General features: G+C 32.4%; 1 protein-coding gene across 4 annotated transcripts in view; it reads left to right on the top strand.

Moving 5' to 3' along the window:
* The window catches only part of LOC132723202 (protein CBFA2T1-like), a 76,442-nt gene extending 64,193 nt beyond the window's left edge, over positions 1-12,249 (top strand). For all 4 annotated transcript variants that reach the window (XM_060707878.1, XM_060707882.1, XM_060707879.1 and 1 more), the window contains exons 5-10: positions 2,490-2,671; positions 2,923-3,170; positions 3,417-3,487; positions 4,544-4,751; positions 5,025-5,215; positions 6,920-12,249. In XM_060707878.1, the coding sequence (XP_060563861.1) occupies positions 2,490-2,671; positions 2,923-3,170; positions 3,417-3,487; positions 4,544-4,751; positions 5,025-5,215; positions 6,920-7,243 (1,224 nt within the window). In that variant the 3' untranslated portion in view covers positions 7,244-12,249. The remainder of the gene's footprint in view (positions 1-2,489; positions 2,672-2,922; positions 3,171-3,416; positions 3,488-4,543; positions 4,752-5,024; positions 5,216-6,919) is intronic.
* Positions 12,250-12,670: the final 421 nt, after the last annotated feature.

The raw sequence follows: 12,670 nt of genomic DNA, 5'->3' as shown, positions 1-12,670 counted from the left end.
TCTTCTTCACTATTCTTTTGGCAATTTGATTGTTAATTCCCTTAAACTTGAAATTGACATATTCAAAGACAAAGCAGGACAGACAGTTGTATAAGAGCTAATGATATTCATGTCATATTTCATTATTAAAAAATATCTTGTGACAAATGTTGAGTTCATTAAATGATAAAAGAGGTGATTTAATTTTCCATTTAAAGGCACGGAAATATTCCAGTAACATGCCTATTTCCAAGAATTACAATAGAAAGACCATTCTGAATTTGACAAAAACAGCTCGCCCACTGATGCCATCTGGCAGGAAAACATATGTTCTTATGCATGTACAAGCTGCAGCATTTTCCTATCACCATTAACTGATTTCCTTAAAGAAATCATTATTTATTGGAAAAAAAAGAGGTATTAAGCCATTATCACATGAACTTTGTCACAGGAGTGATATAAAGTCACTGTATGAAAACATATATTATTTTACACTAGTGTAACAACAACTTGACAGGAACTCATTTGCTTTATATGCAAATATAGTGTAAAACGCACTAATGATAGCGTTACACTATAGACATGTCAATTAAAAATTACTCTTTTTCTTTTGAATGTAAATCTTTCTCATTTTAGATATGTGATAAATTGATATTATACTATATTTTAATTTACTTGTTGAATAAAAACAATATCATGCTGGCCAGAGGCTCACATAATATGACTATTCTAACCATTTAAGAACTTTAATATTTGAAGTTAATCTAACTGTTATGCTTTCCCACCAAAAAATGTTTAACATTGGCCAATATCCTAATAAATCCGCCATTTCCGGAAAGTTACTTTTCACAATCTTTGGTATGCAATTATTTTTTACCATTTATAACTGAAATTTAGTACAAAGCGATAAAGAATGAGTGATTGTAAATAATCAAATGCCCAAGATTTTGAAAAAAAAAAACATTCTGGAGAAAACCGTTTGCTATGATATTCGCCGATGTTAAAATTTTTTGGAGGGAAAGCATTACAGTAAGACTACCTTAAATCTACACTTATTTGTCTATATCCTCCATTTATCCTGTAATATTCTTGTTTCCCCTGTTTTAACCCTTAATTTGTATAATGGATTTGCCCATAGTCCATTTCTGGAACAGTTCATTTGAAGTTTAAGGGATTACAATATCAAAATACAAAAACTTTGCTACCAGCAGTCAGACTGAACAGAAATGCAAGGGAGATAATGTCTTAGAATTAAATTAAATTTATTACACTTCAGGGTCCATGTTTTTTATGTCACTTTTCAAAGTTACTATAATATTACTATTTCATTTAAAAGAATTGGTTAGGGTAAATAAATAGAGAAAACTTTAATACTTGAAATATTATTTCCTTAATAACAAACATTTTGTTTGATATAAAAATCATGGTAACAAACAATTTTTATGGCATTTTTTTTTTAAAATACAGATGTATGACATAACCTATGATGTAAACAAAATGGGTTGTATAACTGAGTGCTAATTACAATATTACAGTTTATAACATAAGTGTTAATATAATACAGACATGTATTTATTTGTTTGTGAGATGGGAAAGTCTTATTAATATACTATACGGAACTGATCAATACTGAAAGACTATTGAAAATTTGTGAAAACTTATTATTATACCATCATGTATTTATTTGTTTGTGAGAGGGGAAAGTCTTATAAATATACTATATGGAATTGATCAATACTGAAAGACTATTGAAAATTTGGTTAAACTTAATGCCACACATTGCCAAGGCAGATGTCACTCAATGATGTTATGTCACTTCCCTGTTTAAATATATGTGTGTGTATGATTAAAACCCTGAAGAAGCCTGAAAGCTATGGCAAATTCAAATAAGCATTTTTATTCATATATAAATGAGAGAATAGGAGAAGGGGAAAGTACAACTGTATTGAATTTAATTATCTCCCTTTGTATAATACTTTATCTGTCTAAATTCATTGTATCTTACGGATCTACTTGATCTCGCGGATCCAGTTGACTTTCAGAAATAGATATATAGTTCTCTGGTCCCATTGCTGTCTTATGGTAACTCAAGTGTCTTACACTTTGTATCAGAGGGGGGTGAGGAGAAGGGTGGGGCTTAAAGAGGATAGTGTCTCTGAAATCAAATCATCTATCCATTACCCCAGCAGATTCAAATCCTGCCTGGAACTTTGAATTCTTTTCTATGTGAGAAAGCATGAAACACAGTTAGCTTATGAGAGACTGATGGTTTCTAAATGACGTCTTTCGTCACCATTAAAATTGAAATATTGTCATGTAACCATTAAAGACTCTATGTGGATGTGACCTGTAACCTAACTAAATATAGTTTCATGTCTTTTAATATTATAAGCAAATTTAGACCAAGATAAGCTCCTGGAATCGGATAAATATAATTTTTTCTTATATCTGTTATGTATAATCCATACATATAATGCTTAAATAATTAAAATGGCACTCTTATTTGACAGGCAAATCTACCATTGTTACAACGAGAACTGGTTCACCTAGCTCGAATGGCAAAGGAGACTCCACAAAACTATCTCGCCCAGAATGAACATATTCTGTTCAATGCAACACAATCTCCAATTGAATCTCAGGACAATTCCGCCCCACAGATAAATGAAAATGGAAAACGATTGTCCCCTGAAACGTAAGCATATAGATGAATCATGTTTCATTTTTGTTTTTTTCACCAATTCATTTTATAGGAAACAGAGTGTTTATTCTGTGTTTAACAATAAAAATCTACTCCAGCTTATTAAATGTTGTTTTTTTTCGCAGGGGAAATAATCTGGTTTCAAATGGGGAAAGGGGAAAGTAGATAAGACCTTACATGCTACTTGTCCTTCCGTAGAAAATTAAGTTCCGTTATGTCAATATTTTGTGTTATTTTTATTTTAGACGAGGGCATGAAAATGGCCTAGACCCCCTCCCTGCTAAACGACACCAGCCCACAAGTCCACATGGACCGAACAGAATCAGTCCAAATGGCATTTTAAATCTTTCAAATGGACCAATCAGGTTGGAGGATATAAGTATCTCGAGAGAACTCAGGGAACGGGAAAAAATAGAGCGTGAACGTTTAGAAAAAGAACGGACTGATCACAGAGACAGAGATTTTGATAGAGAGCGGCATTTTCCATCGTACAGTATGTGAAACTAATACTTTAATTATGGTTTTGAAAAGAAATTTAAGATTGAAAACTGTAATGAAACTATTCTAACGTTAAGAAAATCGTCAATTAATTCATATGATTGTGAACAACTTTGACCTCTTTCAGTATTTTTAAGGCGTAACTTCTTTAAATTTTGTGTTTAGTTTTTATATATATATACCGGTATATAAATTATATATATATTTTTCTTTATTTTTTTTTCCTTTTTTCTATTTTTAGATTTTGGTCGCTCTGAATCTTCATTTGACCCACTTGAAAGGTTTGATGATGATTGGAGACACGTAGAAACTGTAAGTATAAATACAGAACTTTTACATGCAGATTCACAATTAAAATTTCATTCATTAGTGCTCTTTGACCAGTTTGCATGTTTATATGTATAATATATATTTATTATTTTTCGATTATTAATAGTTTCGTATCGGTTGCCATTATTGCAATAGCACTGAAGTGTTAGTTGTTATTTCTAGGGAAGTGCATGGTACAGCACCCGCCCTGTTACCAAGGCAACCCTGGTTCTGTTACATGGCAGGTGTAATCATAATAATGACTTTATATAAAGAGGCAACACAGTTTGGCAAACCGTGTCTTCCCTATGAGCCTAATAAGTGTAAAGCGGGACCACATTTTAAAGGTTTCATTTGAAAGACCATTAGTTTTGTGGATAAGTGAAGGATTGAACTTGAACCTCAAATTTTTATATAGATTGACTTAAAAAAAAAAGAATTAATGAAAGAGTCTTCTTGTGTCTTTTGGCCACTTAGATTTTATAATTGTGACCATGTAAAGAAACATATATCACATATGATGAGTTAGTTTTTTGTTGTTTTGTTTGTTGTGTAAGGAACCATTACGTGCTATTCAAAATGAAAAAAAAAGAGATGAACTTTACCATTTTTCTAAAAGGATTGAATGTTGACTATGTGTTAATATTAATAGAGTATTCAACTCTATATCTTTATATTTATTGGCAATATATTTGATAAACAAGAAGCACCTTGTAAGTTATGACAGCATTGTATATATGTGCTAATTGAAACATTTGTTTGGAACAAAAACAGGACCGGTTTTATGCAGGTACTGACTATTTATATAAGTTTTAGAATAACTTGTATACGTGACAAATGAAACGTACACACCAATCCTATTGACGTTCTTCTTTTAATTTTTTTTCTATTTTTTTCTTCTCAGTCTGGCTTTTTGTACAAAGAAAAGAAAAAAAAATTCACCCGATCTTTAGAAATTCAGAAACTGAAAATGGTTGTTATGGTCTAAATATAGAAAAAAAAAGATGCACCAAGTTGTTATTGAAATAATGAATTTGAATGTTTATTTCATATTTTTAGATGTTAAACTGCATTATTGGAATGGTGGATAAGACCCGCCGGGCATTATCGGTCCTCCAAGAGCGTAGCTTACGAGATCGTGAAGAACTCTCTATGTGGATGAGACGAGGCGGTGGTGAGGATGCCGATTTGAAAAAACGCAATCCTGAATCTTGGTTAAACATGAGAAATGCAGATGAAAGAATTTCCGATGTACGACGACGTGCAGGTATTGTGTTAAAGTTTTTTTATTTTTTTTTAACTTTTGTACTTTTATTTGCACATATGCATGACTAAATGTGTAATTTTGACAATTGAATGGACCCTTAAAAAAAAAGAAAAAGCTACTTAGTTCAAGGTTGTGATCATTAATTTTTAAAGGGTTACCCCTTAAACAATGGAACTACATGTACAAGTATATTTATAGAACTAAAAAAACTTAAAAATGACATCATTAATGCCATTTACAAATTTTTACCCTTGTATCTTTTTCCTTTGTTAGAAGAGGCTGTACAGGAAGTTAAGAGACAGGCGATGTTAGAGTTACATAAAGCAGTTGCTGCAGCTGACACGAAAGCGAATGAAATGGTCAGTCAGGAGCGCGCAAAGATGGAGCGCACTGTTCAAGATATTCGGAAGCAGACGCGAGAAGAGGTGATTAGCAGCATCAATCATCAGGAAGAAAGTAGTGAGGTCATTATTTACACATTAAACCTTTTACCTGCTGAATTTGTGTAATGGATTTGTCCAGCCTTGGATTAAGGCTATTCCATTTAGAGTTGAAGGGATATTAATATGAAAATACAAAAAGAAAAAGTTACTGACTGTATAGAACCTGGTCAGAATGCACAGATGTGTAGGCTGGTCTAGCTCTATACTTGTGGCAAAGGAAAGGCTAATCATTTTGAAACAGGGCAATGTTTTCCATATTCAGATCACCTTTTTTATCATAGATTGGAACATCTTTTGGGACCAAGTGGTTCAGGTCACTTTGACTTTGTCTTTGTCATCTATGCTGAGAGTTCAAATCCTAACTAGGAGTTTTAAAGAAAATTCTTCATCTATTCTGGTGGATCTGCTAGTCAGGGCTACTACTACAGGAGCCCACTGGTCTTGTGCCTTAAATATTACCCCATCTGTGGTCTTCCACCACCATTAAAACTTAAAATGCCTTATGGCTTTAACTCTGTTGATATCATTTATAACCTTGTGATCTTAAATAAACAAAAACCTCCTTAATAACCTGCCTGAAGTGTTATGTGCCGATTTTCAGTTGAATAATCCTGACTGCCCTGTTCTGACCTGTGTCAGGATTTTTTGGTGCTTCGTACTCAATATCCCATTGAATTTTGTAAACTAGTGTACATTTCTGGGGATTTTGGAATGATTTCTTTCTTGAAACATTATTTTAATTTGAGAAATAATCCTTAAATAGCAAATATTGTGGAATTTAATTAAAAGATTTTGATGGCCTTTGGTTTTTGTTTTATGTAGTATTTGAGCAGGCTAAAAAAAACAATTATAAACCGTGCAGTTCCTTACCTAGTTAGAATTAATGAGATAACATGCACCTTTCATATAATATTTTTACATACTGTAGCAAAAACTTTCATGCAGTCTGACCAAAGTCTATCTTGTAGGCTACTCAGTCTAAAGTATAATTTTAATATTGGAATCTTAGTAACTCACTGTTTTAAACGAGGAAATGCGCCCTGTTACACGAGTTCAAGGTTGTAGATATGAAACTATGAGTTAATTAGTTGACTTCAGAAGCTTGATGTACTGTATAAATTGATTATTTGAAGTTTTTATCGTGTAAAAACGGCTGTGTTCATATCAAGTTTTCCATGGTGTAACATGTGTTGTATGCTTTTTTTCCATCTGTGTTCCAAACCAATCTATATCAGCATTATCATTTATGTATTTTACAACACACAGTGCAAGCTGTCAACATAGCCCTGAAATTGTTATTGAAAATTTGGACAGTATGGTGTAGATTTTAGGCCTTATCAACAAAAGTTACGGGGCAGGGGGGAGGGGGAATAAGCACAATAAAATTGTTCATAAAGGACTATACTGATATGAGTCATTCAGAATATAAGAGCAGTGTCCTTTTTTTAACATATCTACTTTGAAAATGAAGAGATATATAAGAGCAGTGCTCTTTTGTTTTGTTATTTACTTTTCAACTTTGAAAATTAATTTCTACTTTGAAAATTAAGAATAAAGATTCTTAATAATGTTTGCTGTAAGCTATGTTAAAAATAAAGTGCATGTCTTAAATTTTTGGCTATTTATATTTACTGAAGTTATAAGAAAAATTACAGATATGTTTATATACTTTTTGCTGTAATTCAGTATTATTTTCATTGTTTTATTTCTGCTTTATTTGAACAGAGTTGCTGGAATTGTGGCAGGAAAGCTAGCGAGACTTGTAGTGGCTGTAACACGGCTCGATACTGCGGCAGTTTTTGCCAACACAAAGACTGGGAGAATCATCACCACGTTTGTGGTAAAGCATCATTATCAACCCTGTCACAGACACGGGACACGCCCCCACAAACTGTATCCCTATCTTCCCCACAGGTTCCCAGCAGCCCTCATCCTCATAATTCCCCGAGCCCAGCTAACTCAGTAACTTCTGTTAAATCGGTGTCAAGGTCAAGCACGCCAGCAGACGTAAAGCAGACGGAGGCTCGAGCTGCAGAAGTTAGCCGTTAGGCAGACGCAAAAAATATTTTGGCCTAGAAATACTATTTCTTTCACATATTGACTTGAATTCATTGAATGTTGTTTTGTTATTAATGTTTTTTTGTGTGCTAAGATCTTTATTGAAATGAAATTAAGAGTGTCATTTCAAAAAAATCATATTCGCACTGAACAGTTGTCATGTGATATTTTATTTTTTTCATTATTGTCTTTGTCTGGAGATAAGAATTGAATTATTTACTCTTTAAATTAACAGGATTCTGTTGAAAATGTTTTTGTTGTTTTATGCATACTAAACAAGGGAAAAACTGTTAATAAATTAAGCATAATATTCAGTGCATGTATATTAATGATGAAAATTAAAGGAGCTCCACTGAGGTCAAAAAATTTGAAAGTCTTACACAGATTGAAAAGCACTTGTATTGGAAAAATCTGAAAAGGCCAATCAAAAATCAGCTAAGCATTAAAATAAAAATCATTTTTTTGTGCAACTTTAAGTTTTTGGGTCATTTTGCACTATTAAAAAAGTTGATTTTGGAAAAACAGGGTGAGCAAATGATATGAAAATTTGCACATAAGTTAGTCCAGACCTTCATCAAAGGATGCAGAAATCTCAGAATATAATTTCCAATCCTGTCAAGTGGAAAAACCTCAGTGGAGTCCCTTTAATAATAATTTTTATGAGAATATTAAAATATGCCGGGTTAGAGTGCAAATGATATTTCTAGTTCTAAGTAATAGACTGAAACCAAATAGAATTCTATAGAAATGAGATTTAGCTCAAAGTATAGTGGGGTTTTTTTTCATCTAAATTAACATAATTTTCTCATATGTTTAAAAGAAGAGTTTTAAAACCTTTTTTTTCTGTTTGTTAATAATAAGATTTTAATGGTTGATTCAAATTTGTCTGTGTTAAGTTGACCACATTTTTTAAATAATTTCTACTAATGCTTGAAGTTGACCTATATAAAGGAGTTGTGTAAATTCTGGCTAGATTCTTTGATAACAAAAAGGGAAAGACTATATAATAATTGCGAGATGAAAATAATAGAGCAATAACTCTGGAGGTTCCTAGTTAAGACTTTCACGAACAGAAAAAAAGATTTCAAAGGACAAGAAAAATATATCATATCTATTGAACTTTAAGAGGTTTAAGTTATCTTATGAATAGGTAATAGCCAGTGTGCTCTCTGTAAGTCTGTTTTGGAATAGAGATTAAGTGATCGCAAAAGACAAGAAAAGTATTATAGCAATGAGACGTATTGTAATTTTTTAATGAGTGTACAAGTGTTTTGGGGTAGAGATTATTTTTTTGCATATTTTGTAAACAAGTTGTGGAGTAGAGATTATTTTTTTTGTCTCGTCTGTTTTTAACTTTTCAATGTTTGATCTCAGTTTTAATTAAGTTATAATTTGAGCCATGTCACGACAAAACCAACGTTATGCGTTTGCAACCAGCATGAATCCAGACCAGCTTGCACATCCGCGCAGTCTGATCAGGATTCATGCTGTTCGCTTACCAACTCTATTACAAGTAGAGAAACTGATAGCGAACAGCATTGATCCTGATCAGACTGCGCAACTGCGCAGGCTGGTCTGGATCCATGCTGGTCACAAACCCATTATGTTGGTTTTGTTGTGACATGGCTCAAATTTTTTCTTCTATTGGTTTAGTCTTGTGTTTAGTTTGCATGGTGAATTTTATTAGACATTGTCTTCTGGTGTACTTTATTTCTGGTTGCTAGGGTTTTTTGTCTTGGTGAAGTAGGTAGGTCTGTATACTGTACTTGGTCTGTAAAATTTGTAAATCTCAATGATTTATTAATTTAGTATAGTTTGGTAATCTTTCAGATTTTTTATTGTTTTAAGAAACGAGAGCTTTGTTAATGAATTCAAGTGTATCTTAAAATCACAATGCTAAACTTTCACCCATTTGCCTTCTTAATACAACAAGAAAGAACAAGAAAAAAGTAGAATTATGGAGTTTGATGTATTTTTCAGGAATTTTTTATGGTTCTTAATAAAAATAACAAAAACATGGGTATTGTTTGAGTTAATTTCAGGTTTTGAAAAAATATTGATGTATTGAAAATGAACTAATCTAGTTGACTCTTAATAAAAAATAAAATCCGCCATTGGGGAATAAAAGCCCCCCACTTTTCGGCCTTGTCTCCCGATCTCCTGCCGTGGGATCGAATTCCAAACATTTTAGATAACAAATTAGAATTACTTATCTGGTTAACAGTAACATCGCTACATTAAAGGTTAATTGCATTAGATTACATGTAGTTGGGATTTATAGAGATTCTTTTCCAAACTTAACGTTTAATTTTAGTAATATATTTTAATACTTCAAACAAAATGCTTTAAATTTTTTCAACAATTCCATTTTAAATTTATACAATGTTGACGTAGTTTATTGTGAAAAAAAAATATGTTCAAACAAACAATAATATAACATGTTCAAAATATTTTCTTGAAATTTGTTCAAAATGTATTTATATACAATAAATATTTTTGTTCAATGAATAATACTTTTAACTTGGGACCTTTAAGAAAATTTCAGCTAATATTTATACACCTTCTGTCCATTAGGACTCTCATTTGAGGACTTATATTAAAATCATTTTCAGACACAAAATGATGCAAGATACATTCTAATATTTGTTAATTCTGTATGATTTTTATTTTTTGTTATGATGTAATGCATTTATGCTGGGATGTGTACATGTATGATGCAATTTCTGTTCAAAATTTTAGTTTTGTTTTTGTTCTTTTTTTTTTCTTTCACATATATTGTTACATTGTTCAAATGCACTGTTCAGTTTATTTGTCACGTAATTCTGTGCCAGGGCAAAAGCAGAATATCTATATTTCATATTTTGTAACCAGGTAGACTAGTTTTGCTCCGACATGTTGATATTTTAATATTGTACAATTGTTCTTGTTGAATTGCAAAAAGTGCTACAGTTTATAACATTTTTTGTTTTGTCTTATGAACAGAAATCGGTTAAAAACAGAAAATTGTTGAACTCCTAAATATTGTTACACTGTGGATTTTCTTCTTTTTTTTTCTTCCTTATCTTTTTCTTTCTTCAATTTCTACCTCTGTATAAATTTTTGTTCTATTTTCTTTCTTACTTTATCTTCACTTTGGATATCTCCAAAAATTTGATTATGAACACTTCCAGAAATGGGAGCTGGACCTGTCCATTCAAGAAATATAGCCAGGGTCTTTCAAAATACAATATAGGAATTAAAGACCCTGATTTAGCATATTTAAGGGTAAAAAACATTATTTTACAAAGAATTTTTTTTTTAAAGTTAGTAAGGGGTACTTTAGTTTTAATAATGTTTTAGTGTGGGATTTTTGTGACTTTCACTTTAATTGAGCCGTGTCATGACAAAACCAACGTAATGCGTTTGCAACCAGCATGGATCCAGACCAGCCTGCGCTAATGCACAGGCTGGTCTGGATCCATGCTGGTATGTTGGTTTTGTCATGACGCAGCTCTTATATATTGTTACAATCACAGTGATACATGTATGGTAGTTTATATATTGGTTATTCTATAGCATGTAAGTATAGCAAGCAGTACAGAAGTGAACTATTTTACCCTTGAACCTGCTGAATTTATGTTATGGGTTTGCCCTGCTTTGAATTTGGAACAGTCCATTTGAATTTTAATGTATTTCAATATCAAAATTCAAACATTGAGCTACCAACAGTGTAGTGCCTGTAGTGCGACTGCAGAGATGTGTAGGCTGTCCCTCGATAGTCAAGACTGCAAAGAAGTGCAGGCTGACCTGACTATAATCAAGACTGCACAGATGCCCAGGCTGGCCTGGCTATAGTCAAGACTGCACAGATGCCCAGGCTGGCCTGGCATTAGTGAAGACTGTACAGAATTCCAGGCTGACCTGGCTATAGTCAAGTCTGCACAGAATTCCAGGCTAGCTATATATGGACTGTTGAGAATTCCAGGCTGGCTTGGCTATAGTCAGACTGCACATAATATCAGGCTGGCTAGACTGGCCTGACAATAGTCAGACTGAACAGAATTTCAGGCTGGCCTTGCTATAGTTGGACTGCTGAGAATTCCAGGCTGGTCTGGCTATAGCCAGACTGCACATAATTCTAGGCTGCCCTGGCTATAGTCAGACTGCTAACTGGTGGCTTATGCAGATCACTTGCAGGTCCAGCAGGGTTTGGGTTAAATATAGAACTTCTCACTTTAAGTGCACCATATAGAAATTTGTTTCCTTATTGTAAGGGCATCAACATAAAATGTTACTTATTCTTGATAAGCTTAATAAAAATGTTTTATTTTGAATAAAAACTGAAGAATATTATTAAACATATAAAAGAATTATGTCCACACAAAATTTTGCCTAGTATTTTAAACAAAATGAAGACAAGAGATCTTTTGATTTGATTTTTGTGCCATTTGATCATCGCATAAATGGTCACTTATAAATATTCTGTTTTAGACCAAGATGAAATTATTCAAATTACATTTTAGAATAGGTTATCCGATTGGGTAACTTGATTTGATAATGACCAATGGTAGAGGAGCTTTAATTTCAGTTTAATTTTGAGGCTTTGGTACCATTTTATTTTTATTATTTTTATTGAAATTTAGTTACAATAGAGTAAGTTTTACACAAAATCCTGAATTGAAAACATTATAACCCTAGCCTATGTTGAAATTATTCAAATAAAATTTTAGACCAATCCACAGCTTTAGCGCCCGAGAAGATGTGACTGATTTGAAAATTGAGAAATGGAAGAGCTTTTAATTTCAAAATATGTACCCATTTTGTTAGATAAGATCATTGGGCACTGATAAAATATCACAATATTGTTCTTTATTCCAGTAAAACAAAAGTTTTACTGTTAGGGTAAAAGAAATTTTCATTATGAATTATCTCGTAAAGTATTTCATTACGATGTTGTTGTCATTATTTTGTGTATGTGGTCTTCACATATTAAAAAAAATAAAATACTCATAACAAAACTCAGTGTTTGTTATAAATTATTAAACATCCCCTATCTTTGGTACGACTGCCCCATTTTGTATGTAACATCTCGAGATGTTCAACTTGTTCCGATTCGTCCGCTTTGTTTCGATTCATCCCCTTTGCTAAATATGGAGAGCATTGGCTTTGTAGTCCAAGATTTGATCCCCAAGATGAGGCATTAATCTCTATGTCACAATTCAGAAATATGTGAGAATAGTAGTCAGTCACTTGCTGGGTAATTGGTAATTACTGGTTAGTTATCCAGAAAAGCCTGTCCGAAGTTAGGTGAATCAACCGATTAGAGATGACCAAAAATGTGTTAAAATCTGCATAAATAAAAAAAAATCCAGATAAACTTGTTTGGAAATATTATTTTACGTTCAATTATGTATTGCAGCAGAATTAGAGGGAAACTGA

Source organism: Ruditapes philippinarum, unplaced genomic scaffold, assembly GCF_026571515.1.
Source record: "Ruditapes philippinarum isolate M1 unplaced genomic scaffold, ASM2657151v2 ctg721_1_1_1_1, whole genome shotgun sequence".
Taxonomy (NCBI): domain Eukaryota; kingdom Metazoa; phylum Mollusca; class Bivalvia; order Venerida; family Veneridae; genus Ruditapes; species Ruditapes philippinarum.
This window is presented reverse-complemented; position numbering and strand designations above follow the sequence as displayed.